The following is a 27,195-nucleotide window of genomic DNA, read 5'->3' on the forward strand; positions in this document are numbered from 1 at the left end:
ATTTACAAACTCTGATAAGTTACTCCTATTACTAACATAGCCCCAACCAAAAAAATCCAAAGAAATGCAAGACAACCCAGTCAATTGGGAACCCATACAATCACATATTATGCAACTGCAAGATAAAAATAACAACCAAATGCAGGACACCTAACAACTAATTATCTTCAAATAAGAAAATTAAAAAGATGCAGGACACATAACTACAGGATCAATCGCACAACTAAACCACAAAATGCATTTACAATGTCAAGAATGTACTGCACACCAAAAGCCCCAAATTCAATCGAATCAGTTATTGCACACAACTGGTGTAATATGCCGAGTTTGAACACACACAAATTACGATTTCTAAAAAAGCCCCTAAAAAACACGGAGAGCCAACAATTCAATGGGGCTACCGGCAAATGGAGGAGAACCCATTCATTCGGGATGCCGTATTTCATAGAATCAGTGTTTTCAGCGGCAAGAACAACGACATGCAAAGCAATTGAAGGACATAATGAGAAGATAGTGGCATACCTGAACTCATCTTCGAAAGAAATTGAAGCGTCCTGCAAAAGCCCTAACTGGTGGTTGTGCTTAGTGTATACGGTTCTGCAGCTTGGTTATACACAGCGAAAATCGGGGATTAGGTGGTAACGGCCGTGCTAGTGTTAACCACCGGAGGATGCAGGATAGAAACTCTGAAGAAACGTGTGCGAAAGTGAAGTTGAAAAATGGTTTAAAATTGTCAGCGGTTTATTTGATCATTAAATCAGAGCCACAGGATCTTTTTAAAATCCAACGGTGGATCTTAGGGACTCCAAATTCTTAAAAGTAATAGTGTCCCATAGAACTACACTCTATATATATATATATATATATATATATATATATATATATATATATATATCGATTCCGAAAATGAGGTCGAAAACGACATTTGAAAACTGGAACTTGAAATCAGGATTTGTAATTGCATATATGGTTGCATATGGTTGTATTCAGTTGCATATGGTTGCATTCAGTTGATTCTATTGTAATCTAATGGCCCCGCCAGGGGCACACCATACATCTGTTGTTACTTACAGTTTTCAGTTGCATTTAGTTGCAACTGAGGTTGCAAATGAAGTTGCAACTGCGGTTGCAAAAGTTGCAACTGCAGTTGCAACTTCATTTGCAACCTCATTTGCAACTTTTGCAACCTCATTTGCAACTTTTGCAACTTACAGTTTTCAGTTGAACTAGTTGCAATTGCAGTTGCAACTGTTGCAACTTTCCATTTTTATTTGCAACTTTTGCAACCTCATTTCCATTTTTATTTGCAACTTTTGCAACCTCATTTGCAACTTTTACGGCTGCGCCGCCCAAGGTTGCAAATGAGGTTGCAAAGGTTGCAAATCGTATTTTTGAAAAAAAAATTTTATGAAAAGGTATTTTTAAAAACAATGAAAAAGATGGTAGTATTTTTAAAAAAATAATTTTACAGATGGGTATTTTTAAAAAGATCCCTAATTTATATATATATATATATATAGACTTTGTGCGGATTTTTGATAAAGTATTATAGGGTTGATATAAATTTCTTAGAATTTAAACATAATGTTTCAAAAATCTAAAAATCTCATGAATTTTGGTGGGATTTCAAAAAACTGAAAATACACTGAACAGTCTCACAAAATCCATCATTTTACAAAGTCCAAAAAAACCTATCATAATTTGAATACTAACATATTTTAATTGATTTTAAACAATTACAATTGAGTACTATCAGATTTTCAATATAGTTTAAGATCCTCGTTGAATACGGCCAGATTTTATAGCCTAACTTAAAATCCCAGTTCATTTTTTAATATTATTTAATATGATAATTATATGATACTTTTTGTAATATTATTATTTACATATATATATACACAAAATTATACAAATATACAGAGAAAACACTCATTTGATCTAAAATAAATAAAAATATCTCAACCATAAGTGTAATAAGATAAAAAACATTATATTTAATTTGATAATATAGGTGTAATAAAATAAAATATTATATACAATCTCGAGGTTGCGAAATAGTTATAACTGACAACGCATTTAAAATCCACTTTTTTATCCTTTATAAAAACAAATATCCCTTCTACATTTTTCAACTGGGTCAGAGAAATACTGTAAGAGAGAACTCTACTTTTCTACCTATATTTTAAAATATTTTAATGTATATTCATAAATTTTAATCTTCAACTTTTTTAGATAATATATTAATTTAATATTTCAAAAAAAATATTGAGATTTTAACATATTTTGCCTACCGGACCAAACAATACTTTAAATATCTCTAATTTATTAGAAACTCCTTTAATAATTTTTACAAAATAATTTAAGAACTTTTTAATAAATAAGATATAAATAATTAAAAAAATTTATATTTTCATTATTTAGTAGTAAGTATTTATTTATGAAAATAAATTTAGCTGAGGAACATATTTTTTTCCTCTTTTCCTTAACCTAAACTCTAATAAAACTCCTTAAGATCCTAGCCCAAACCCATGTAAGTTATGAATTAAACAATTAAACCTTAACCTAAGCTTATGTAAGCTATCAATTAAACAATTAAATACCCTCTAATAAAACTCTTTATTATTCTAACCCAAGCCCATATAAGTTATTAATTAAAATGCTCTAATAAAATTCTTTAAAATCCTAACCCAAGCCCATGTAAGCTATGAATTAAACTATTAAACGCGCTCTACCTGCTCGTTAAAATCATAGCCCAAGCCCATGTAAGTTACTAATAAAACTCTTCGAAACCCTAGCCCAAGCCAATGTAACTTATGAATTAAACAATTACATGCCGGTTAAAACCCTAGCCCAAGCCCATATAAGTTACTAATAAAACTCCTCGAAACCCTAGCCCATGTAACTTATGAATTAAACAATACATTTCAATTCAAACTCGTGATATTTACGCCGTTTTCTCAAATTCCTGCGGCGGCTACTATTCTGTATAGCAAAACCTTTTTCTTGATTAAAATTCAACCCATGACGAAGAAGCAAGTGAAGTACTGTGTGGTAATCTCATTCTGTTATTTATATATGCATCATTTTGTTTTTAACACACACAGAGTGATGATTTGCTAAAAAGATTGAATTTTTCAGGTGGATGCATTCACAGAATCAGCGTTCAAGGGAAACCCAACTGCAGTTCAATTGGTGGCCACTGAGTTCAATCTCTCTGAAATACATGTTTCTTGACTAGGATTGACTTGGATTCGGCTAATCCCAGGTTTCACTCCTGTTGCTGAGGTTCACTTGCTTTTGATTCTACTTATTTTTTGGGTTTTTATGGTTCCCCCGGTGTTCAATTTTGGACATGTGTATTGGGTTTGTGTAAAGATTTGATCTTTTTGGTGGTAGTGGTCTTGAATTGAATTTGTTTATTGGTCTTGTGTAGTGGGTTTGTGTAAAGATTTGATCTTTTTGGTGTAGCAGTCTTGAATTTGATTGGGGCAAAACAAAGTTGATTTGGACATTCAACGGGACGTAATAACGAATATGTCTGATATGCATATTAAACCCCTTTGTTGCCAAGGTTCAGTTACTATTGAGTCTTGTTCATTGTTTTAGTTTTTCTGATGCACACACTGGTTTCATATTTGATCCATTTGGAGCTTGTTCATTAATCTCGCTATTCTACTTTGTGACGTAGTATTTTGTGAATTCAGGCATCAACTAGAGGTGGCATCATAAAATTACATCTAGATGAGAGGAATCAAGGGTAATGCTCCAAAGGAAAGTTGTTATTGTGATGGAAGGTTCTCTCCTAGTTTAAATATGGAGGTATTCCTAGAAACTTGAGATCATTATATTGTATCTGTAGCAGTTTACTTAACAAGTTTTTTACCATTTGCTACAGATATTTTTGATGAACACTACTTTCTTAAATGTGTTGTTGATATGCATTTCGTGCTAATGATTATTGATAAGTAGTACTTTTATAGTTCTCTTCGATAGATTGCTTGCAATTATCTAGTTGATTAATTAATGCAGCTGTGTTCACTCTTCCGAGTCACTCGAACTATCGATAGATTGCTTGCAATTATCTAGTTGATTAATTAATGCAGCTGTGTTCACTCTTCCGAGTCACTCGAACTAAAATGAGTTGGTAAAGTGAGTATTTATGAGTCATTTTATTCAACATGTTCAATATATCTATTGTGAAGTATTATGCAAAGTATGGAAATTCGTAAATAATATTGGCAAAATTGTGCCAATATTATTTAGAGCACTTAACTTCACTTACGACCGAAAGAAAAGCCGTTGGTGACTATATTCTTGCCAAAATTCATATATAGTTGCTGATTGTATACTAGTTTTTAGAATATCAATTGATATTAATTTTAAATTATATTCAATAATTGGCATTTCATTTAAAATGATAAGTATAATTTTGATTGGGATGACTGAATATTTTCGATATTTATGACTATTATAATTTGGAAGGTTAATTTTGAATAGTTAGAAATGATTTCAAGAATTTATTCCTGTAGTTTATGTAATATGTGTCAATTCCTTTTTATGTATATTAAGACGTATGTCAAATGTTATTATATAAAAGTTTTCGTATTATTATATTTTGGTAGTTAATCTTTATAGCAAACAAATTTCAAATATGTATATTATTTACACATACATATTCAGAAGATATTAAAATAACAAGTAAGCTGCTCCAGAGCTCTTAACCCCAAACATGACGACTAGGAAAGAGCAAAATAAATATTTCAGTCCACATTTCGAACCTGCTGGACAAGTAAATTTTCTTTTAATTTTGAAACATGGATTAAGTTCTTATAAGTTCTTATTCATTTACTTTTGTGATGTAATTGGATCGATTTTTTTGTATATTATACCATGTGAAGCAAACACATGAATTTAGCTTTAAACATTTCAGGCCTGGTTCTCATTTCTATGTATACAGGTTGGATAGTTTTATAATTAATATGCTCTATATGATATCATGATTTGATATTGTGTTTGTTTGATGTTTAATAAATGTTATCCAAACTAATCGCCTCTAGTTGGTAATGATGTAATTCGATACTCATAAGTTGTTTTTGATATCAATAATCAAATTTGTTTAGATATGTGCAATAGATCACTGTGAATATATGAGTAACAGGTTGTGTAGTGTAATAAGTGTGAGTGAAGAATCTTTGAATTTATAACTTAAATCCATTGATTTTAATTGCTAAGTTGAGAATGGAATGGTACTGTTTATGTCAAGTGTTCATTTCTTCTTATTTGTGTACAACTTTAATAACATGTCAGAATGCTATTAAGTATTATTCCACCAGTGCAAGAGTAATTCCTTTTCCTTAGAATTTTTGATAGCTTCCTGGGGCGTAGAAAGCTTATTCATGTACAGAGTTTGTTAAGTATCAGCTCAATAGAGGTAGTTAGGAGTTAAAGTAAATGCCTTGTCATCATGTAATTACGGGGTTGTTGAAATTGTGCAAGATAGGACTTAAAAGAACTTTTTCTTTGAGCTAATTACGTGCACCCACAAGGTTCCCTTAATTGCCAGAAGAAAAACATAATAAGAGTTGCTCGATGAAAAATTCCCATGTTATAACCGATTGCTTTGCTCGTAAGGTTTGAAACCAAATGTCCTATCCTAGTGCAATGTTGCATATATAGGACAGTAAGTTGAGCCCCAAATAATATATGTCAGTATTAGTTATGACACCCACAAGCGAAACACTAATCAGATTACGGAAACCTTTATATTCCGGGGGTGGTGTAGGCATACAGTGACTAGACTCAGATGAGTCAACTCTGAACAGGAAAACAAATAAGATTGTATTTTGTAGGCACTGGATGTACGATTATGAAGTTCCAGTTCCCTAACTCCGGTGTTTGATATGTTTTCAACCCAAATATCTATATCTGAATAGAGATAAAGAGGCAGATCATTAGGAATGCAAAGAATAAACTCTAATATGAGACCATTACGAGATAAAAGAATACTGCTGACAGTTCTTGAAAATTCATATAGTTTAGTTTCTCTACTTCTGAAAGGAAACTTTTGAGAAAGCCGGTTGAAGAAAAGGTTATCAAAAACTAGGTGTGTGTGCATTTCCCATTTACCCCTCCATGTTTTTGAGAGTATGCTCATTCTTGTTACATATCAACTAGTAATCGCTTTTGAATAAGGTCTAGTAAGTCACTAGGCATGTCACTAATAATATCAACCGCGTCTTCACAATCAAGCCGTCTTGTGTTAGCATTACTAGTCATATATCTGAATATTAGAAGAAGTAAGAACTAAACTGAAAAGATTTACAAACAATAATACTATAATATAAATATAATTAAGTATATTTGTAGTGGTCAACTGGGTAGCAGCAATTAATCAAATTTATCGTAGCACACAATTTAAAGAACATTTATCCATAAGAGCCATATATCATATATGTAAATAATTCAACTAAGCCATTATCACATTTGGAAAAAAGTGGCAAAATCATTTTCGTATATATTAGCGAAAGTTTAACAGTTAATTAAAACCCCTAAATCAAAGATAGAAAAAGATCATGTGAGATATCAACATACATAAAAACATTGATTTATTCAAAAAGTTGATGATTCATATATATATATATATATACACACATACATATATTTAAACATATATATATTTGATACATGTATTGGTGGGAGTGAGACATTATGAGTGTGGCGGAATGAGGAAAGAAATGTGAGGATTAGTGATACAACCCTAATTCTTAATTATGTAATCTGTATAACGATGTCGTGTAATCAGTTGACTGCAAGATATTTGCATATGCTAGAAAACCGTATCGTATGGAACAGAACATTCTAAAATGGCTAAACACAACACTGTTTAAGGATAATATTTACAAATCATTTTTATTTATTTATTTCCATTTTAGGGGCAGTATGTTGATACTCGTGTACAGGGAAACAACTATCAACATATGTAGACATTCCCCTGCCTAAATAACAACCTGCCTCGAAAATGGAAATAAATATAAAAAGAAATGTTTTGTAGATGTTATCCTTAAATGATGTCGTGTTTAGCCATTCTAGAATGTTCTTTTTCATATGATGCCGTTTTCTAGCATATGCAAATATTTTGCAGTCAAATGATTACAGGACGTCGTTATAGAGATTACATAATTAAGAATTAGGATTGTATCGCTAATTCTCACATTCTTTCCTCACTCCGCCGCGCTCATGTTGTCTCACTCCCAGCAAAGGTATCAAATGTTTATATATATTTATGTGTGTGTGCGTGTATTTGAATCATTGTTTTTTTGAATATATCAATGTCTTTATGTATGTTGATATCTCACATAATATTTTTTTCCATTTTTGCTATGGGTTTTAATTAATTGTTGAACTTTCGCTAATATATATGAAAATGGTTTTGGCACTTTTTTCCATATGTGTTAATGGTTTAGTTGAATTGTTTACATACTCGGCTGTGATGCATAAATGTTCATTAATATCAGTACTATGATAAGTTCGATTAATTGTGACTACCTAGTTGGTCACTATATATTGTAGTATTACTGTTTGTAAAATTCTTTTCAGTTTGATTCTTACTTCTTTTAAGTATTCAGAGATAAGGCCAGTGATGCTAACACAAGGCGGCTTGATTGTGGAGACGCAGTTGATATTGTCAGTGACTTGCCCGGTGACTTATTAGACCTTATTCTAAAGCGATTGCCGGTTGACTGTGTAGGAAGAATGTGCATTCTCTCAAAAACATGGAGGGTGAAATGGGAAATGCACCCACACCTAGTTTTTGATGACCTTTTCTTCAACCGGCTTTCTTAGAGGTTTCCTTCCAGAAGTAGAGAAACTAAACTATATGAATTTTCAAAAACTGTCAGCAGTAGTCTTTTATCTCGTAGTGGTCTCATATTGAAGTTTGTTCTTTGCATTCCTCATGATTTGTTTCTTCATCTCTAATTAGATATAGATATTTGGATTAAAAACATAACAAACAATGGAGTTAGGGAAGTGCAACTTCATAATCGTACATTGAGTGCCTACAAAATACCATCTTATTTGTTTTCCTGTTCAGAGTTGACTCATTTGTTTCTAAGTTGTTGTATGCTCACACCACCCCGGAAATTTGAATACTTTTTTAATCTGATTACTGTTTTGCTTGTGGGTGTCTTAATTACAACTGACATTTCATTTGGGGCTCAACTTACTGACCTACATTTGCAACGTTGCATTGGGATTGAACATTTGGGATGTCAATATTAATATTATATCAATCTCACTTTTCTGAGTATTAGCCATTGTGATGTAATTGGATCAAATTTCTTATATATAATCCCATGTGAAGCAAACACATGAATTTAGCTCTATACATTTCAGGCCTGGTTCTCATTTCTATGTATACAACTTGGATAGTTTTATGATTAATATGCTGGATATGATACCATGATTTGATATTGCGTTTGTTGGATGTTTAATAAATGTTATCCAAACTAATTGCCTCTAGTTGGTAATGATGTAATTCGATTTTCATAGGTTGTTTTTGATATCAATAATCAAATTTTTTAGATATGTGCAACAGATCACTGTGAATATATGCGTAACAGGTCACTGTGTAGTGTAATAAGTGTGAGTGAAGTATGTTTGAATTTATAACTCAAATCCAATGATTTAATTGCTAATTTGAGAATGGAATGGTAGTGTTTATGTCAAGTGTTCATTTTCTTCTTATTTGTGTACAACTTTAATAACATGTCATAATGCTATTAAGTATTATTCCACCAGTCCAAGAGTAATTCCTTTTCCTTAGAATTTTCGATAGCTTCCCGGGGGCGTAGAAGGCTTATTAATATACAGATTTTGTTAAGTATAAGCTCAATAGAAGTAGTCCGGTGTTAAGTAAATTCCTTGTCATCATGTACATACGGGGTTGTTCCAAATTGTGCAACATAGGACTAAAAAGAACTTTTTCTTTGAGGTAATTACCTTCACGCACAAGGTTCTCTTATTTGCCAGAAGAAAATAATAAGAGTTCCTTGATGAAAAATTCCCATGTCATAATCGATTGCTCCGCTCGTAAGGTTTGAAACCAAATGTTCAATCACTACAACGTTGCATATATAGGTTAGTAAGTTGAGCCCAAATGATGTCGGTATTAACTATGACACCCACAAGCGGAACACTATTCAGATTACGGAAACCTTCATATTTCGGGGGTGGTGTAGGCATACAGTGACTTAAATCAGATGAGTCAATTCTGAACATGAAAACAAATAAGATGGTATTTTGTAGGCACTGGTTGTACGATTGTGAAGTTTCACTTCCCTAACTCCACAGTTTGATATGTTTTTAATCCAAATATCTATATCTGAATAGAGATGAAGAGGCAGATCATTAGGATTGCAAAGAATAAACTTCAATATGAGACCTCCACAAGATAAAAGAATACTGCTGCCGGTTATTGAAAATTCATATAGTTTAGTTTCTCTAATTCTGAAAGGAAACCTCTGAGAAAGCCGGTTGAAGAAAAGGTCATCAAAAACTAGGTGTGAGTGCATTTCCCATATACCCCTTTATGTTTTTGAGAGAATGCTCATTCTTGCTACACAGTCAACCGGCAATCACTTTTGAATTAGGTCTAGTAAGTCACTGGGCATGTCACTTTTGAATTAGACCTTATTCTATAGCGATTGCCGGTTGACTGTATTGCAAGAATGTGCATTCTCTCAAAAACATGGAGGGGTAAATGAGAAATGGACCCACACCTAGTTTTTGATGACCTTTTCTTCAACCGGCTTTCTTAGAGGTTTCCTTCCAGAAGTAGAGAAACTAAACTATATGAATTTTCAAGAACCGTCAGCAGTAGTCTTTTATCTCGTAGTGGTATCATATTGAAGTTTGTTCTTTGCATTCCTCATGATTTGATTCTTCATCTCTATTTAGATATAGTTATTTGGATTAAAAACATAACAAACAATGGAGTTAGGGAAGTGCAACTTCATAATCGTACATTGAGTGCCTACAAAATACCATCTTATTTGTTTTCCTGTTCAGAGTTGACTCATTTGTTTCTAAGTTGTATGCTAACACCACCCCGGAAATTTGAAGACTTCCGTAATCTGATTACTGTTTTGCTTGTGGGTGTCATAATTACAACTGACATTTCATTTGGGGCTCAACTTGTTGACCTACATTTGCAACGTTGCATTGGGATTGAACTTTTGGGATGTCAATATAAATATTATATCAATCTCACTTTTCTGAGTATTAGCCATTGTGATGTAATTGGATCAAATTTCTTGTATATAATCCCATGTGAAGCAAACACACGAATTTAGCTCTATACATTTCAGGCCTGGTTCTCATTTCTATGTATACAACTTGGATAGTTTTATGATTAATATGCTCGATATGATTTTAATAAATGTTATCCAAACTAATTGCCTCTAGTTGGTAATGATGTAATTCGATTTTCATAGGTAGTTTTTGATATCAATAATCAAATTTTTTAGATATGTGCAATAGATCACTGTGAATATATGCGTAACAGGTCACTGTGAAGTGTAATAAGTGTGGTGAAGTATGTTTGAATTTATAACTCAAATCCAATGATTTAATTGCTAATTTGAGAATGGAATGGTACTGTTTATGTCAAGTGTTCATTTTCTTCTTATTTGTGTACAACTTTAATAACATGTCAGAATGCTATTAAGTATTATTCCACCGGTCCAAGAGTATTTCCTTTTCCTTAGAATTTTCGATAGCTTCCCGGGGGCGTAGAAGGCTTATTAATATACAGATTTTGTTAAGCATAAGCTCAATAGAAGTAGTTGGGTGTTGAGTAAATTCCTTGTCATCATGTACATACGGGGTTGTTCCTAATTGTGCAACATAGGACTAAAAAGAACTTTTTCTTTGAGGTAATTACCTTCACGCACAAGGTTCTCTTATTTGCCAGAAGAAAATAATAAGAGTTCCGCGATGAAAAATTCCCATGTCATAATTGATTGCTCCGCTCGTAAGGTTTGAAATCAAATGTTCAATCACACTACAACGTTGCCAATATAGGTTAGTAAGTTGAGCCCAAATGATGTCAGTATTAACTATGACACCCACAAGCGGAACACTATTCAGATTACGGAAACCTTCATATTTCGGGGGTGGTGTAGGCATACAGTGACTTAGATCAGATGAGTCAATTCTGAACATGAAAACAAATAAGATGGTATTTTGTAGGCACTGGTTGTATGATTGTGAAGTTTCACTTCCCTAACTCCACAGTTTGATATGTTTTTAATCCAAATATCTATATCTGAATAGAGATGAAGAGGCAGATCATTAGGATTGCAAAGAATAAACTTCAATATGAGACCTCCACGAGATAAAAGAATACTGCTGCCGGTTATTGAAAATTCATATAGTTTAGTTTCTCTAATTCTGAAAGGAAACCTCTGAGAAAGCCGGTTGAAGAAAAGGTCATCAAAAACTAGGTGTGAGTGCATTTCCCATATACCCCTCTATGTTTTTGAGAGAATGCTCATTCTTGCTACACAGTCAACCGGCAATCACTTTTGAATTAGGTATAGTAAGTCACAGGGCATGTCACTTTTGAATTAGACCTTATTCTATAGCGATTGCCGGTTGACTGTATTGCAAGAATGTGCATTCTCTCAAAAACATGGAGGGGTAAATGAGAAATGCACCCACACCTAGTTTTTGATGACCTTTTCTTCAATCGGCTTTCTTAGAGGTTTACTTCCAGAATTAGAGAAACTAAACTATATGAATTTTCAAGAACCGTCAGCAGTAGTCTTTTATCTCGTAGTGGTATCATATTGAAGTTTGTTCTTTGCATTCCTCATGATTTGTTTCTTCATCTCTATTTAGATATAGTTATTTGGATTAAAAACATAACAAACAATGGAGTTAGGGAAGTGCAACTTCATAATCGTATATTGAGTGCCTACAAAATACCATCTTATTTGTTTTCCTGTTCAGAGTTGACTTATTTGATTCTAAGTTGTATGCTCACACCACCCCGGAAATTTGAAGACTTCCGTAATCTGATTACTGTTTTGCTTGTGGGTGTCATAATTACAACTGGCATTTCATTTGGTGCTCAACTTGTTGACCTACATTTGCAACGTTGCATTGGGATTGAACTTTTGGGATGTCAATATAAATATTATATCAATCTCACTTTTCTGAGTATTAGCCATTGTGATGTAATTGGATCAAATTTCTTGTATAGAATCCCATGTGAAGGAAACACACGAATTTAGCTCTATACATTTCAGGCCTGGTTCTCATTTCTATGTATACAACTTGGATAGTTTTATGATTAATATGCTCGATATGATTTTAATAAATGTTATCCAAACTAATTGCCTCTAGTTGGTAATGATGTAAATCGATTTTCATAGGTAGTTTTTGATATCAATAATCAAATTTTTTAGATATATGCAACAGATCACTGTGAATATATGCGTAACAGGTCACTGTGAAGTGTAATAAGTGTGAGTGAAGTATGTTTGAATTTATAACTCAAATCCAATGATTTAATTGCTAATTTGAGAATGGAATGGTACTGTTTATGTCAAGTGTTCATTTTCTTCTTATTTGTGTACAACTTTAATAACATGTCAGAATGCTATTAAGTATTATTCCATCGGTCCAAGAGTAATTCCTTTTCCTTAGAATTTTCGATAGCTTCTCGGGGGCGTAGAAGGCTTATTAATATACAGATTTTGTTAAGTATAAGCTCAATAGAAGTAGTCCGGTGTTAAGTAAATTCCTTGTCATCATGTACATACGGGGTTGTTCCTAATTGTGCAACATAGGACTAAAAAGAACTTTTTCTTTGAGGTAATTACCTTCACGCACAAGGTTCTCTTATTTGCCAGAAGAAAATAATAAGAGTTCCGCGATGAAAAATTCCCATGTCATAATTGATTGCTCCGCTCGTAAGGTTTGAAATAAAATGTTCAATCACACTACAACGTTGCATATATAGGTTAGTAAGTTGAGCCCAAATGATGTCAGTATTAACTATGACACCCACAAGCGGAACACTATTCAGATTACGGAAACCTTCATATTTCGGGGGTGGTGTAGGCATACAGTGACTTAGATCAGATGAGTCAATTCTGAAAATGAAAACAAATAAGATGGTATTTTGTAGGCACTGGTTTTACGATTGTGAAGTTTCACTTCCCTAACTCCACAGTTTGATATGTTTTTAATCCAAATATCTATATCTGAATAGAGATGAAGAGGCAAATCATTAGGATTGCAAAGAATAAACTTCAATATGAGACCTCCACAAGATAAAAGAATACTGCTGCCGGTTATTGAAAATTCATATAGTTTAGTTTCTCTAATTCTGAAAGGAAACCTCTGAGAAAGCCGGTTGAAGAAAAGGTCATCAAAAACTAGGTGTGAGTGCATTTCCCATATACCCCTCTATGTTTTTGAGAGAATGCTCATTCTTGCTGCACAGTCAACCGGCAATCACTTTTGAATTAGGTCTAGTAAGTCACTGGGCATGTCACTTTTGAATTAGACCTTATTCTAAAGCGATTGCCGGTTGATTGTATTGCAAGAATGTGCATTCTTTCAAAAACATGGAGGGGTAAATGGGAAATGCACCCAAACCTAGTTTTTGATGACCTTTTTCCTCAACCGGCTTTCTCAGAGGTTTCCTTCCAGAAGTAGAGAAAAAAAACTATATGAATTTTCAAGAACCGTCAGCAGTAGTCTTTTATCTCGTAGTGGTCTCATATTGAAGTTTGTTCTTTGCATTCCTCATGATTTGTTTCTTCATCTCTATTTAGATATAGATATTTGGATTAAAAACATAACAAACAATGGAGTTAGGGAAGTGCAACTTCATAATCGTACATTGAGTGCCTACAAAATACCATCTTATTTGTTTTCCGATTCAGAGTTGACTCGTTTTCCATAATTTAATTAGTGTTTCACTTGTGGGTGTCATAATTACTACTGCCATATCATTTGGGGCTCAACTTATGGACCTACATTTACAACGTTCATCATTTGCGTACTAATGTCTTCTGTTAACCTTGTATGTAGGAACCTGATGTGAAGTGGTAGTATGTTATGCACAAGGTGGAAACCTGGGAACGTATGGTGTCATCGGTTACACAATATTTGCAATCACTACACTTGATTGGCATGGCTTTTGACCAACTCGAAACTGTGGAATTATATGGAGTGAATCTTTCGTCTGAGCTTCAGTCCATAAAGCTTTTGCTTGCATCTTCTCCTTCGCTTAAATTGATGAGAATTTATTACATGATTCATGACCATGAAGAAGCGTTCAGGGTTTCGCAAGAGTTAATGAGGTTCGCTCGAGCATCCCAACTGCAGAGATTATATGGAAGTAACTAGACGTATTGGTAGGTTTGTTTTGGAAGTTAATGTTGAACCATATGAACTCCTTGGGATTGTTTATTTTGTGGTTGCGGAATCAGACCCCTCTTCGTGGCTCTAGAACTTGAGATCTTTTTTCTGGATTTATTATGTTTAATTTCAATGACAGCAAAGTTTTTAGTATACTTATATATTCTGGGTTTATTTAAGTTTTTGGTTTAATGGCGTTCATGTTTAGAGTTCCGTAAACTGGAGGCAACACATGTAGTAATGGTTGCTCCTCTATTTGGCAATCATATTTTAGGTGCTCTCTTGAGTGTAATTGTTTGTCATATTTTGATGGTTTAGCTCTGACTGTCCTTCCTCGAAACTAAAATGCCTTGAACTAGCAGTCACTCTTGTTTTCGGAAGTCTGAGTGTTGCTCTGTTTGACCCACCCTGTCCTGTACTTTTTCCGATCTTGGGTGTTGCTTTGTTTGCGCCCCATTGTTACAAGCATCAGGTCCTTACGGAAGAGGAAGTGCTTATCTAAAAGCTGAACATTTGTCTTCACTGATGGAAGTTTCTCTCTTTGTATGCTGTTTATTCTGGAACAGCTATATAGAATAGCACATTTACATTACTTTGAAATTCTCTTATCCTTTTCTTGGTATGTTTAAACCCCTGTGGAAGTCTTTATTATTTTCACGAAATGGTTGATTGCAGAAATTTTAATACACGTCTCTCCCTGGGATTTGAACATGCAACCCTCACAGTTTTACTCAAAAAATATTCACTATGCCACTAAGAAGTCTCCTTTGGTACTATTTATTCGGAATATCAGTTTTGTCATTTCAGTTTCTCGAAAGAAAAAACATGTCTACTTGCCATGTTTCTTATATGTAAATCTTGGCTGCTATTTGCTCATGTGTTGGTAGTTGTGGACCAATTTGACGGGTCTTGAGTTTAACTGTCACAATTTTCAAAAAAAAAGTTCTCAGATATTATTGCGGGAGAAGATGATCATCACCTACCACCTTACAATCCAAAACATTAGATTGCGCATCGTTTATCCTCTTTTTCTTCTTAACCATCTATTGTTTTAAGACCTAAACGCTATTTCATGTAGATTTTTTCAGGTGGATGCATTCACAGAATCAGCGTTCAAGGGAAACCCAGCTGCAGTTTGTTTGTTAGAAGAGGAAAAAGATGAGAAATGGCTACAATTGGTGGCCACTGAGTTCAATCTCTCGGAGACATGTTTCTTGACTAGGATTGACTTGGATTCGCCTAATCCCAGGTTTCACCTCACATGGTTCACTCCTGTTGCTGAGGTTCACTTGCTCTTGATTCTTGTCTGTTTTTTGGGGTTTTATGATTCCCCGGGTGTCGAATTCTGGTCTTGGGTATTGGGTTTGTGTAAAAAATTGATCTTTTTGGTGGTAGCGGTCTTGAATTGAATTTGTGTATTGGGGTTGCTTAAAGATTTGATCTCTTTGGTGTTAGCAGTCTTGAATTTAACATGGGGCAATATAAAGTTGATTTAGACATTCAAGCGGACGTAATAACAAATAAGTATGATATGCATATTAAATCCCTTTGTTACTGAGGTTCAGTTACTATTGAGTCTTGTCCATCTTTTTTGGTTTTTGTGATTCCCCGGATGTCTAATTTTGATCTCGTTAGTAGCTCATTTATTTGTGTATTGGGTTTACGTAAAGATTTGATCTTTTTGGTGTTACTGGTCTTGAATTTGAATTTGGACAAAATAAAGTGATTTAAAAAAGTTAGTTTGGAGTTTGGACACTCAAGCTGAATATTCCCGCAAAGATGGCTTTTCGAGTAAATTAAGTATGATATACATATTAAACCGCTTTAGTAATAATTTAAAATTCTAGTGGAGTTGGTAACTTAATAGATATTATGTACGTTCAATATGTTATTGCTTTGCTTATGTAATAGGTAAAGCATGAACAACCACGTCTTTTTTTAATCATGCCATATCACTGCTACTTTGTCAGTTGTCATTTTAGTTGAATGTTGAATAAAACATGCATTATTAGACTATGTTTTATTGGATAGCCACAGGTGGTGGTTGCTTTATCTTCCCATCTGAAACGGGTCTAAGCAATCATATGTGTGATATCTAAAACTGATGAAGATAGTGGCTTTCTTTATATCAAATTTACCAATTGCTGGATAAGTCATTCGTAGCCGGCTTTTTATAGTTTACGAAGACTTGCTAGTTTTCATCTCTATGCATAATGTCTGCTTACAGGTTAAACTTTGTGGCCATGCAACTTTGGCGGCATCCCACTTCATCTTCTCATCTGGTTTGGTGAAAGTGAATGTGATCGAGTTCATGACACTGTCTGGAGTTTCGACTGCTAGGAGTGTTTCAATGCCTGAAGTTTCTGTATTATCACAGTTGAAAAGTGATGGTTTCTGTACAGAGTTGGATTTTCCTGTCGTGCCACTGGTTGAATATACTTCTGCTGAGGTGTCTAACATTTCACAAAGTTTAAATGGCGCCTCTATTGTTGACATCAAGAAAAGGACTACAGAAGATGACCTCCTTGTATGTGTTTGGCTTTGCTCTAACATTTTGTTAATATCATTACCATGTGGATACGTTCTTTTTGGAAGTTGTTTATGATGGGGCTAACATATCTTAACAGTGAAATGTTATATACTACTGCCATTGTTTCTTGCTTTGGAAAAGTTAATATTTTGTATCTGAGGAATGTAAAAGTCATCTAAAAATGCAGGTTGTGCTCTCAGCTGGAAAGACTGTTGCAGAATTACAGCCGATGTTTGAAAAGATACAGAAACTTCCTTGCAGAGGAATGACAGTAACAGCGCTTGCTCCCTCTGAATCTGGGTTTGACATATACAGCCGCTTCTTTTATCCTAAATATGGGATTAAGGAGGTAAACATTAATCTAAATATCAGGATTCATTTATAATTTTCGAAACCTTTGGAGTTTTCTCATAGTCTTGCTACACTTGGTATGTGGTAGTGTCTTCATAACCTGTCTACCTTCCGGATACATTCTTGTCTTTCTTTTCTTATGTGTAGAATTCGGATATTCCATTTGTCCTCCACCCGCCTTTCATTATAGTTCATTTGCTAGATTATTTGTATAATGTTGAATACAAAACTAAATTTAAATTGTCTATCCTTAGCCTCCTTGCTGCTTATTGTCTGTGGATATACAGGCACGCGCTGTTTTAAGGGTGAAATTTAGTTGAATCCGGGTTTTCAATAGGGGTGCTAGTTTTTATGTCTTCCCCTATAGACTATAGTTACAGGCACCAGGTAATTAACTAAAGAAAGAGCTTATCTAAAAGTTGAACATCTGTCCTGAGTGCTGGGACTTGATACAATCGGTAACCTCTTTAATGCGTGCAATTTTATTTCAGGATCCTGTCACAGGCAGTGCACATTGTGCCTTGGCACCCTATTGGTGCCAAAAGCTGGGAAAAAGTGATCTTGTTGCATATCAGGTGATTGTCCTTAGTGCTCACTGCTCACTCTCTCTGCCTAATTCTATCAAATGTGTATGCACACACTGATTTGATATTTGATCCATTTGGAGCTTGTTCATTAAACTCACTATTCAACTTTGTGATGTAGTATTTCGTGAATTCAGGCATCAACTAGAGGTGGCTTCATAAGATTACATCTAGATGAGAGGAATCAAAGGGTAATGCTCCAAGGGAAAGCTGTTACTGTGATGGAAGGTTCTCTCCTAGTTTATATATGGAGGTATTCCTAGAATGCCTAAAATGAACCGGGAGCTATTCATAATTAGAACATCAGAATCTTAAGATCATTATATTGTGTCTGTAACAGTTTACTTAACAAGTTTTTATAGCTATTTCTTGATGAACACTATTTTCTTAAATGTGTTGTTGATATGTGTTTCGTGCTAATGATTATTGATAAGTAGTACTTTTATAGTTCTCTTAGATATATTGCTTGCAATTATCTAGTTGATTAATTATTGCAGTTGTGTTCACTCTTCAGAGTCACTGAAACGAAATTGAGTTGGTAATCTGTTTGTTGGCCTGACAAGTAACATAAGTGAGTATTTATGAGTCATTTTATTCAACAAGTTCAATATATCTATTGCGAAGTATTGTGCAAAGTATGGAAATTCGTAAATAATACTGGCAAAATTGTGCCAATATTATTTAGATCACTTAACTTCACTTACGACCGAAAGAAAGCGTTGATGATTATATTCTTGCCAAGATTCATATATTTTTGCTGATTGTATACTAGCTTTTAGAATATGAATTGATATTGATTTTAAATTATATTTAATAATTGGGATTTCATTTAAAATGATAGTATAAATTTGATTGGGGTGACTGAAAATTTTCGATATTTATGACTATTTAAATTTGGAAGGTTAATTTTGAATATTTAGAAATTATTTCAAGAATTTACTCCGATAGTCCTATGTAAAATGTGTCAGTTCCGTTTTGTATATATTAAGACTTATGTCAAATGTAATTCTAAAAGAGTTTTTGTATTATTATATTTTGGTAGTTAATTTTTATAGCTAACAAATTTCAAAAATATATATTATTTACACATACATCTTCAGAACATATTAAAATAACTAGTAAGCTGCTCCAGAGCTCTTCATCCCAAACATGACGACGACTAGGAAAGAGGAAAAAAAATTCCAGTTCACATTTCGAACCTGCTGGACAAGTAAGTTTTCTTTTAATTTTCAAACATGGATTAACTTCTTATTCATTCATTTACTTTTGTAATGTAATTGGATCAAATTTCTTGTATATAATCCCATGTGAAGCAAACACATGAATTTAGCTCTATACATTTCAGGCCTGGTTCTCATTTCTATGTATACAACTTGGATAGTTTTATGATTAATATGCTCGATATAATACCATGATCTGATATTGCGTTTGTTGGATGTTTAATAAATGTTATCCAAACTAATTGCCTCTAGTTGGTAATGATATAATTCGATTTTCATAGGTTGTTTTTGATATCAATAATCAAATTTTTTAGATATGTGCAACAGATCACTGTGAATATATGTGTAACAGGTCAGTGTGAAGTGTAATAAGTGTGAGTGAAGTATGTTTGAATTTATAACTCAAATCCAATGATTTTAATTGCTAATTTCCCATTTACCCCTCCATGTTTTTCAGAGAATGCTCATTCTTGCTACACAGTCAACCGGCAATCACTTTTGAATTAGGTCTAGTGAGTCACTGGGAATGTCACTTTTGAATTAGACCTTCTTCTAAAGTGATTGCCGGTTGACTGTGTAGCAAGAATGTGCATTCTCTCAAAAACATGGAAGGGTAAATGAGAAATGCACCAACACCTAGTTTTTGATGACCTTTTCTTCAACCGGCTTTCTCAGAGGTTTCCTTCCAGAAGTAGAGAAACTAAACTATATGAATTCTCAAGAACCGTCAGCAGTAGTCTTTTATTTCGTAGTGGTCTCATATTGAAGTTTGTTCTTTGCATTCCTCATGATTTGTTTCTTCATCTCTATTTAGAGGGGTGTATTGGATTGAGATTTTAAAGCATTTTTTTGCATTCATGAAATCCGAGGGTATTCGATTGGGATTGTTTGAAATCCATTAAAATCTTGAGGTATTCAATTGGGATTTTAAACTATGCTACAAAATCTAGTGGTATTCAATTGGGATTTTAAATTATACTTTAAAATCCGATGGTATTCAATTGGGATTGTTTAAAATCCATTAAAATCTGATGGTATTCAAATGCTGATGGATTTTATTTCATTTCATAAAATGATGGATTTTGTGGCATTCTTCAGTGTATTTTAAGTTTTTTGAAATCCCACCAAATTCAATGGGATTTTGAAGCATTGTACCTAAATCCTATCAACTCTGCGACATTTCATCAAGAATCCGCAAAAAATCAAAATCTGATACAATCCATTAAAATCCATAGACTAAAAACAATGCATTAAAATCCCAATCGAATACACCCATGTTAGATATAAATATTTGGATGAAAAACATAACAAACAATGGAGTCAGGGAAGTGCAACTTCATAATTGTACATTGAGTGCCTACAAAATACCATCTTATTTTTTTCCTGTTCAGAGTTGACTCATTTGATTCCAAGTTGTTGTATGCTCACATCACCCCGGAAATTTGAAGACTTCCGTAATCTGATTACTGTTTTGCTTGTGGGTGTCATAATTACAACTGACATAACATTTGGGGCTCAACTTACTGACCTACATTTGCAACGTTGCATTGGGATTGAACATTTGGGATGTCAATATAAATATTATATCAATCTCACTTTTCTGAGTATCACCCATTGTGGGGAAATTGATGGGCAATGGTTTGGATGCACCCGAAAGGTGATTGATTCTGTTCACATGTTATATGGAGCGGCAAAGAGCATTGTGGATTTGGAAGAGCTAGTTGACAATATGCCTAGAATCCGTACTCTTCATCTTGATGGCTCTTTTCTTAAGGTAATTAAAGTGAACCTCGTAATCTCTCGTAATGAGACTGGTGAGATCTAATTCCCGAAATTCTGTTTTTGTTATAGTTTTTTCTACTGGGTATGAAAGACTTGCGGTCCTCTCTGTAAGTGATAATCACATTCCACCCACTCTGGCTTAGATTCTGCCTTGTTTTTCTTTCACTTATTCTCCAGCTATATTTGTTCCTACTTTCTCTTTATTAATCACGTCATAACAATGTCCTCATATTATCTGTAATAGCATTGTATTGTATTGAGTCCTGATCACATTTGTGTTTTTTATTATATCTATCAATATATATTCTCTTTTTGTTTGTTCTCCTGGCTGGTAAGACAACTTCTCAAATCTATCTTTAAGGTTCACGGATATCCTTGCTCTCTTGATAATAAGAGGTCGAGGACTCAAGTTGGAGTAGTCAGGTGTGCATGCCTATTTAAATTTTTGAATTGACCTTACTAGAAATAAGAAAATTCGTCAATATAATATATTGTTTCATCATTCGTGTACCATACATATGTACACATTAAATTTTATTAACAGATTACGACGAATATCTACAATATATTTTTTGGTAACATAATTCTGATTGCATACTATTTATCCTAAAATATGGTTAAGCACTACTAAATGAATTTTACATGTTCATGAGTACTATGCTCTTCTGTTAACCTTGTATGTAGGAACCTGATGTGGAGTGGTGGAATGTTACGCACAAGGTAGAAAGCTGGGAATATGGTGTCATCGGTGACACAATATTTGCAATCACTACACTTGATTGGCATGGCTTTTGACCAACTCGAAACTGTGGAATTATATGGAGTGAATCTTTCGTCTGAGCTTCAGTTCATAAAGCTTTTGCTTGCATCTTCTCCTTCGCTTAAATTGATGAGAATTTATAACATGATTAATGACCGTGAAGAAGCGTCCAGGGCGTCGCAAGAGTTAATGAGGTTCCCCCGAGCATTTACAACTGCAGAGATTATATGGAAGTAACGAGTAGTATTGATAGGTTTGTTTTGGAAGTTAATGTTGAACCATATGAACTCCTTGGGATTGTTTATTTTGTGGTTGCAGAATCAGACCCCTTTTTGTGGCTCTTGAACGTGAGATCTTTTTCTGGGTTTATGAACTTCAATTTCAATGACAGCAAAGTTTTTGGTTTATTTATTTATTTGTTCTGGGTTTTTCTCAAGTTTTTGGTTTAGATGGCTTTAATGTTTAGAGTCCCGTAAACTGTTGGCTACATGTAGTCATGGTTGCTTCTCTATTTGACAATCATATTTTAGGCGCTCTCTCGAGAGTTGTTATTTTTCATATTTTCATAGTTTAGCTCTGGCCGTCCCTTTCCCGGAAACTAAAATACCTTGAACTAGAAGTCACTCTTCTTATCGGAAGTCTGAGTGTTGCTCTGTTTGACCCCCCTGTCCTGAACTTTTTCCGATCGTGGGTGTTGCTTTGTTTGCCCCCCATTGTTACAAGCATCAGGTCCTTAAGTAACAGAAAGTTCTTATCTAAAAGCTGAACATTACCTTTCACTGATGGAAGCTTCTCTCTTAGTATGCTGTTTATTCTGGAACAGTTATATAGAATAGCACATTTTCTGACATTACTTTGAAATTCTCTTATCTTTTCTTGGTATGTTTAGACAGCTATGGAAGGCTTTATTATTTTCACAAAATGGTCGATCGCAGAAATTTAAATACTCACCTCTTCTTAGGATCTTAACATTCAACCCTCCTAGTTTACACAAATAATATTCACTATGCCACTACAAAGTCTCCTTTGGTACCAGTTATTTGGAGTATCAGTTTTTTCATTTCAGTTTCTTGAAAGGAAAAACATATCTACTTACCATGTTTCTTATATGTAAATCATTGGCCAGCTGCTAGTTGCCCAAAAATGGGAAACTCAATTTTGTGTTAGTAATTGTATGGCCAATTCAATGGGTGTTGGCTCACGCAGTTACGATTTTCCAAAAAAGATTTCTAAATCTCACTGTCGGAAGAAATGGTCTCGACCTAGTTTATTTTGTTTCTCTTTTTTAACATTACACGATCTAGTTTTTTGAGATCCTGAACGCTATTTTAGTGTAACGGTTTACTTTTAAAATACTAAATTGTGTTACGTTTTGCAGTGATTTTCAGACTTAAACACAACATGATACAACATTTCTTTTAACAGATGAAAATATTGAATTATCCTATATTAATAATTATAATATTTTGAATCATATTACGTTTTGTAGTTATTTTCAGTCTTAAACAAGCACGATCCAACACTATTTTTTACAAATCAAAAATACCAAATTATCCGATATTAATAAATAATATTTGAAATCATGTATTTTGAACGTTTCTTATAAAAATTGTTGCAGGTGAGGCTTTTCTCTTATTTAACTGCTTACGATGAGGATCTCATTTCATGAAATGATACTGTCTTCTCTTTATCTTAATACTGTACATAGTAACAAATGTCATTCAAAAAGTGACAGAGTTAAGATATGTCGCAAACTCGGCAATAGTCATCTGTGTGTATTTGGATAAATATAAAAATTAGAATAGTTTAATCAACGAATTTTTAAAAAAGGAAAACTAATATTTTTTGTGTAATTTCATATCATAATTGACTTATAAGTTATATAAATATAAAAGTAAATTTGATAAATAATTTAGTTAAATGATGATATTAATTTTTGTTATGCAAAATCATGAGATAAATACTTTATTCCTAAATGCACCTCATATCAATTTTTGGGTTAATTTATTTGATTTATTTTATTTTTATTATCATACTGGATTAACAAGTCAAAATTTACTTTTAAGTTTTTCTGTTTATAACAGATTTCTATTTAGAAAAATAACGTTGAAAGTATCAAATTCGAGATAAGATTTCTTACAAAATAATATATAATTCACGAATTAAAATGATTTAATCGAAAACTAATATACATAAGAAAATATCTATTATCTTTATTTTAATTATGATCAACCAAAATATGACACGGATCATTCCTCTTTTGTATTATTTTTTTATCCAAGGCAAACAACAAAAGTGGTTTGAAGTTGTATTAAACGACCCGTTTATATTCATTTTCGGTTAACGACAATGGATTGTTACTTTTTGAGGCTAAAGTCAAATAAATTACCAACTCAATTTGGTTCAAATGAATCTGAAGAAACCAGCATTAATCTATCAAAAATTAATATTGCAAGTTTGCAAATCTGCAAGAATTATAAATATACTCCTCAATTAGTAGCAGTGGCAAATGGCAAACAAGCATGTCAAGTACTGTGTGGTAATTCATGATTTCATATTCTCTTTGATCTTTATCGGTATTCTCATATTCACGCCCCCGTCTTGTCTTTAAATAATATTCAAAACCTCGACATCTCGTAAACGGGAGAGATATCATTATACCATCTGATCAAGAGGTCATTAGTCCGTGGTCCGCGTTTTTAATTTTTTCAAGTTGACTCATGATCTTGGTTTGTTGTTATGGGATTGAAACAGGTGGATGCATTTACAGAGTCCGCGTTTAAGGGGAACCCTGCTGCTGTGTGTTTCCTAGAAGAGGAGAAAGATGAGACATGGTTACAAGCTGTTGCAACTGAGTTCAATATTTCTCAGACATGTTTCTTGACTCGGATTGCGGCTGACTCGGTTTCTACCAACCCTCGGTTTGGCCTCAGGTGGTTCACTCCTGTTGCTGAGGTCCTCTCTTTTTCTCTTCTTTTTTCGGGTTATTTTTTATTATTCGATTTGAGGATTATTGAGTATTTATGTTTTTTTGGGTTATTTTCGTCGTATCAGATTAACTATTTACAACATTGAAAAATATTAGATATCCAAAAAGTGTTTTCAATTTTTCCCCAAATCTAGTTGAAGGTTCAACTCACACTAATTATACCCTGTATGCACATATATCATAAAATTAGACATCTATGTGCCACGTCATTTGGGAAAAAATTGAGAACATAATTTGGGGTACATAAGATTACTCTTGAAACATACCTGAATAAAGGAAAAGGATGTAAAATGCGACACTTAATGTAGATAAAGTTCAAAGTGACCCAAGGAATCGTTTGTTTCTCCGAAAATAACTTAATTTTAAAAAACTCTTTGGAAGCTACATTTTTTTTAAAAAAAAGTTTTTTATTGAACATATTTTTCTTCCTGAACAAATGTTTTATGCAGGAACTTTTGAGAAAATTTTCCCGGGAATTTTCCATAAATTTTTCTAGAGAAATTCTAGGGAAAATTTCCAAGAATAATTCATGAGAAATATTTTCCTTTCAAAAGTTGGAAAACATTTTCCAGAAAAACAGTTTTCTGGCAAACAAAGGAGCCTAGTTGTATTTTTTAAAAATGCAAGAAAATAGTGTTTTAGCCTGAAAATATATTTTCCCATTTCACTGCGAATGTGTTTTCTTGGAAGAAATTATGAACTGCATTATGTTTGTTAATATGCAATTAGCAGAAGTCACTGGTCATATACACTAAAAAACATTGTGAATGACATTAGAATGAGTAATTTCGCTTATAATAGAATATAACAACTCTTACATTGTTTACAATTACATTCAATTTTATTCAGATTTATGTTGTTTCAACTGCTTTTGAATTTCTTAAAATGCTTATAAAGTCTTTATGAGCTGTTTTTAGTGAAGAAGTTGTGAAGTATGATTAGAAATTCTTGAGTTCTTTCTTACAAGTATTATTGCTGAGGGCAGGTAAAACTGTGTGGCCATGGGACTCTAGCTACATCTCACTTTCTTTTCGACTCTGGTCTGGTTGATGCTGATGTGATAGAGTTCTTGACACTTTCGGGAATTTTAACTGCTAAGAGAGTTCCAGATACCAAAATAATGACCGGTACACCCTTGGAGAATGGTAACGGATGTCATGGTTTTTCTGTCGAATTGAGTTTTCCAGCCCTTGCGTTGTCTGATTATGACTGCCCTGAAAATTTGATGAATTCTCCGAGCTTGAGCAGCATTATTTCTACTCTTGAAATAAAGAAAACTCCTTATGATGACCTCTTTGTACGTATAATTTCCTTTAAACATAATCTAGCAACTAAACCTTGAAGTATATTATATATAGTGTGACTGCAGGTGGAAACTTAGGCGATGAAACTGAAAAAAGTGTTCATCCATTCGCTGGTTGAGTTATAAAAGCTCAATTTCTGCTGATTATATTTTATCATTAAAAACGTGAGATTTTTGAATTTGGGATTGGCAGATTGTACTTCCATCCGCGAAGGCAGTTTCAGAGTACCAGCCGCAATTTAATGAGATACAAAAACTACCTGGCAGAGGACTTATTATTACAGCCCTTGCACCTGTTGGTTCTGGTTTCGACTTCTATAGTCGCTTCTTCTGTCCCAAATTTGGGATAAATGAGGTATGTGTTGAATTTTTCTTGTTTTTAGTAATCAATCATATGAATTTGTATAATTGCACACCCGAGACCTCCACCAGAACTCGATTCATTGTGTCTGACATTATATGTTCAGGATCCTGTTTGTGGGAGTGCACACTGCGCCTTAGCGCCCTACTGGTGCCAAAAGCTGGGAACTACAGAATTGGTCGCATATCAGGTTCTGTTTCTCTCTCCCTACCTTTATATATTTCAAATACGTACAAAACATTCCAGAACTACCAAAACGCTAGTTAATACGACATAAGCAAACATAAATGCATGATGCACCTTTAGCTACTCCCCGCTGACAGCTTAATCCAGTCTCTAATCACGCGGGCTGAGCACACTATAATATAGTCTTGATTAATATAAAGAAGGAAACGAACTCTAAATTCTAATTTCTTGTATCAGGCATCTCCTAGAGGCGGCATTCTAAACCTGCGTGTAGATGAGAAGAATCAGAGAGTATTTCTCCGAGGAAAATCCGTTACTGTCATGGAAGGTTCACTTCTAGCTTAAAATGAAGTCGTTTCTACAAGCTATGGTATGAGAAATGGGCAAACTCCTGGTGTTACAAGACCAAAATAATCTCGATCTTCTTATCTTTACTGTTGTAATGTACTATGGTAAAAACCTGCATTTACATGTTTCCTACTTTGCTAATTTTTCGTATTCAGAATAGATTTGGTTTCCGATGATGAAAGTTTCTTGATCTTTTATAGTTTTCAAAACTGTTTTACTCTGAATTTAAGAAACAAAAAATTGTTAACAAATATAGAGCAAGTTTTATATGGAGTTGAGGATTGATGAGAAAGGACTAAAGGAGGGACAGAAGTAGTCTTGTTTAGCATGGTGGTTAAAAACCAA

General features: G+C 33.6%; 2 protein-coding genes across 25 annotated transcripts in view; both read left to right on the forward strand.

Moving 5' to 3' along the window:
• LOC108213165 (uncharacterized) overlaps positions 1-18,346 on the forward strand; it is a 40,992-nt gene extending 22,646 nt beyond the window's left edge. Inside the window, exons 1-11 of one of the 24 annotated variants that reach the window (XR_010290218.1) lie at positions 2,904-3,051; positions 3,139-3,265; positions 3,472-3,571; positions 3,705-3,819; positions 14,107-14,378; positions 15,515-15,719; positions 16,664-16,963; positions 17,154-17,315; positions 17,605-17,704; positions 17,809-17,892; positions 18,023-18,074. Coding sequence is in view for 17 of the 24 variants with exons in the window: in XM_064090146.1 (XP_063946216.1) it covers positions 14,134-14,378; positions 15,515-15,719; positions 16,664-16,963; positions 17,154-17,315; positions 17,809-17,892; positions 18,039-18,164 (1,122 nt within the window). In the remaining 7 variants the exon portion in view is untranslated. The other 23 variants (XR_010290219.1, XR_010290217.1, XR_010290213.1 and 20 more) reach the window with 23 other exon arrangements.
• A 5,674-nt stretch (positions 18,347-24,020) lies between these two features.
• On the forward strand, positions 24,021-27,031 carry LOC108211333 (uncharacterized). Its single transcript, XM_017382904.2, has 6 exons — positions 24,021-24,202; positions 24,418-24,618; positions 25,638-25,949; positions 26,149-26,310; positions 26,423-26,506; positions 26,740-27,031. Exons 1-6 carry the CDS (start codon positions 24,173-24,175, stop codon positions 26,845-26,847), a joined length of 897 nt encoding a protein of 298 aa, XP_017238393.1. The 5' UTR covers positions 24,021-24,172; the 3' UTR covers positions 26,848-27,031.
• The last annotated feature ends 164 nt before the right edge of the window (positions 27,032-27,195 follow it).

Source organism: Daucus carota, chromosome 3 (assembly GCF_001625215.2).
Source record: "Daucus carota subsp. sativus chromosome 3, DH1 v3.0, whole genome shotgun sequence".
Classification (NCBI taxonomy): domain Eukaryota; kingdom Viridiplantae; phylum Streptophyta; class Magnoliopsida; order Apiales; family Apiaceae; genus Daucus; species Daucus carota.

Excerpts from the sequence above, each read along its gene's own strand:
- LOC108211333 (XM_017382904.2), top strand. The coding sequence starts at position 24,173 with ATGGCAAACAAGCATGTCAAGTACTGTGTG. Across the intron at positions 24,203-24,417 it reads AGCATGTCAAGTACTGTGTG|GTGGATGCATTTACAGAGTC; the intron begins GTAATTCATGAT and ends GGATTGAAACAG. Across the intron at positions 24,619-25,637 it reads GGTTCACTCCTGTTGCTGAG|GTAAAACTGTGTGGCCATGG; the intron begins GTCCTCTCTTTT and ends TGCTGAGGGCAG.